At 69.1% G+C, this 220-nt stretch overlaps 1 protein-coding gene across 1 annotated transcript in view; it reads right to left on the bottom strand.

The window, feature by feature from the left end:
- Positions 1–154: 154 nt before the first annotated feature.
- Positions 155–220, bottom strand: part of DNPEP (aspartyl aminopeptidase) — a 15,881-nt gene continuing 15,815 nt past the window's right edge. Inside the window, exon 13 of the mRNA XM_009275011.1 lies at positions 155–190. Within this exon, the coding sequence (XP_009273286.1) occupies positions 155–190 (36 nt within the window). The remainder of the gene's footprint in view (positions 191–220) is intronic.

The following is a 220-nucleotide window of genomic DNA, read 5'->3' as shown; positions in this document are numbered from 1 at the left end:
GATCCACGTCCTGCTCGTTAGCTGGGACCCCCAGCACCCCTTCCCCAACACGGCACCAAGGGGGCCGCTGTGGGCGGGTGAACAGGTCCCAGCTCCCGGCCCCAGGGGAGAGCCAGGTGGGAGCCATGGGAGTCCCCAGGGGGACCCAGGTCCATCACCCCCGCCCCCAGCGGCGCTCATGGACCACTCGCTGGTGAGACAGAGACGCTTTAAAGGGTCC

Source organism: Aptenodytes forsteri, unplaced genomic scaffold (assembly GCF_000699145.1).
Source record: "Aptenodytes forsteri isolate BGI_AS27 unplaced genomic scaffold, ASM69914v1 Scaffold255, whole genome shotgun sequence".
Taxonomy (NCBI): Eukaryota; Metazoa; Chordata; class Aves; order Sphenisciformes; family Spheniscidae; genus Aptenodytes; species Aptenodytes forsteri.
Note: the sequence above shows the minus strand (reverse complement) of the source record. Positions and strands in the feature narration are given on the sequence as shown.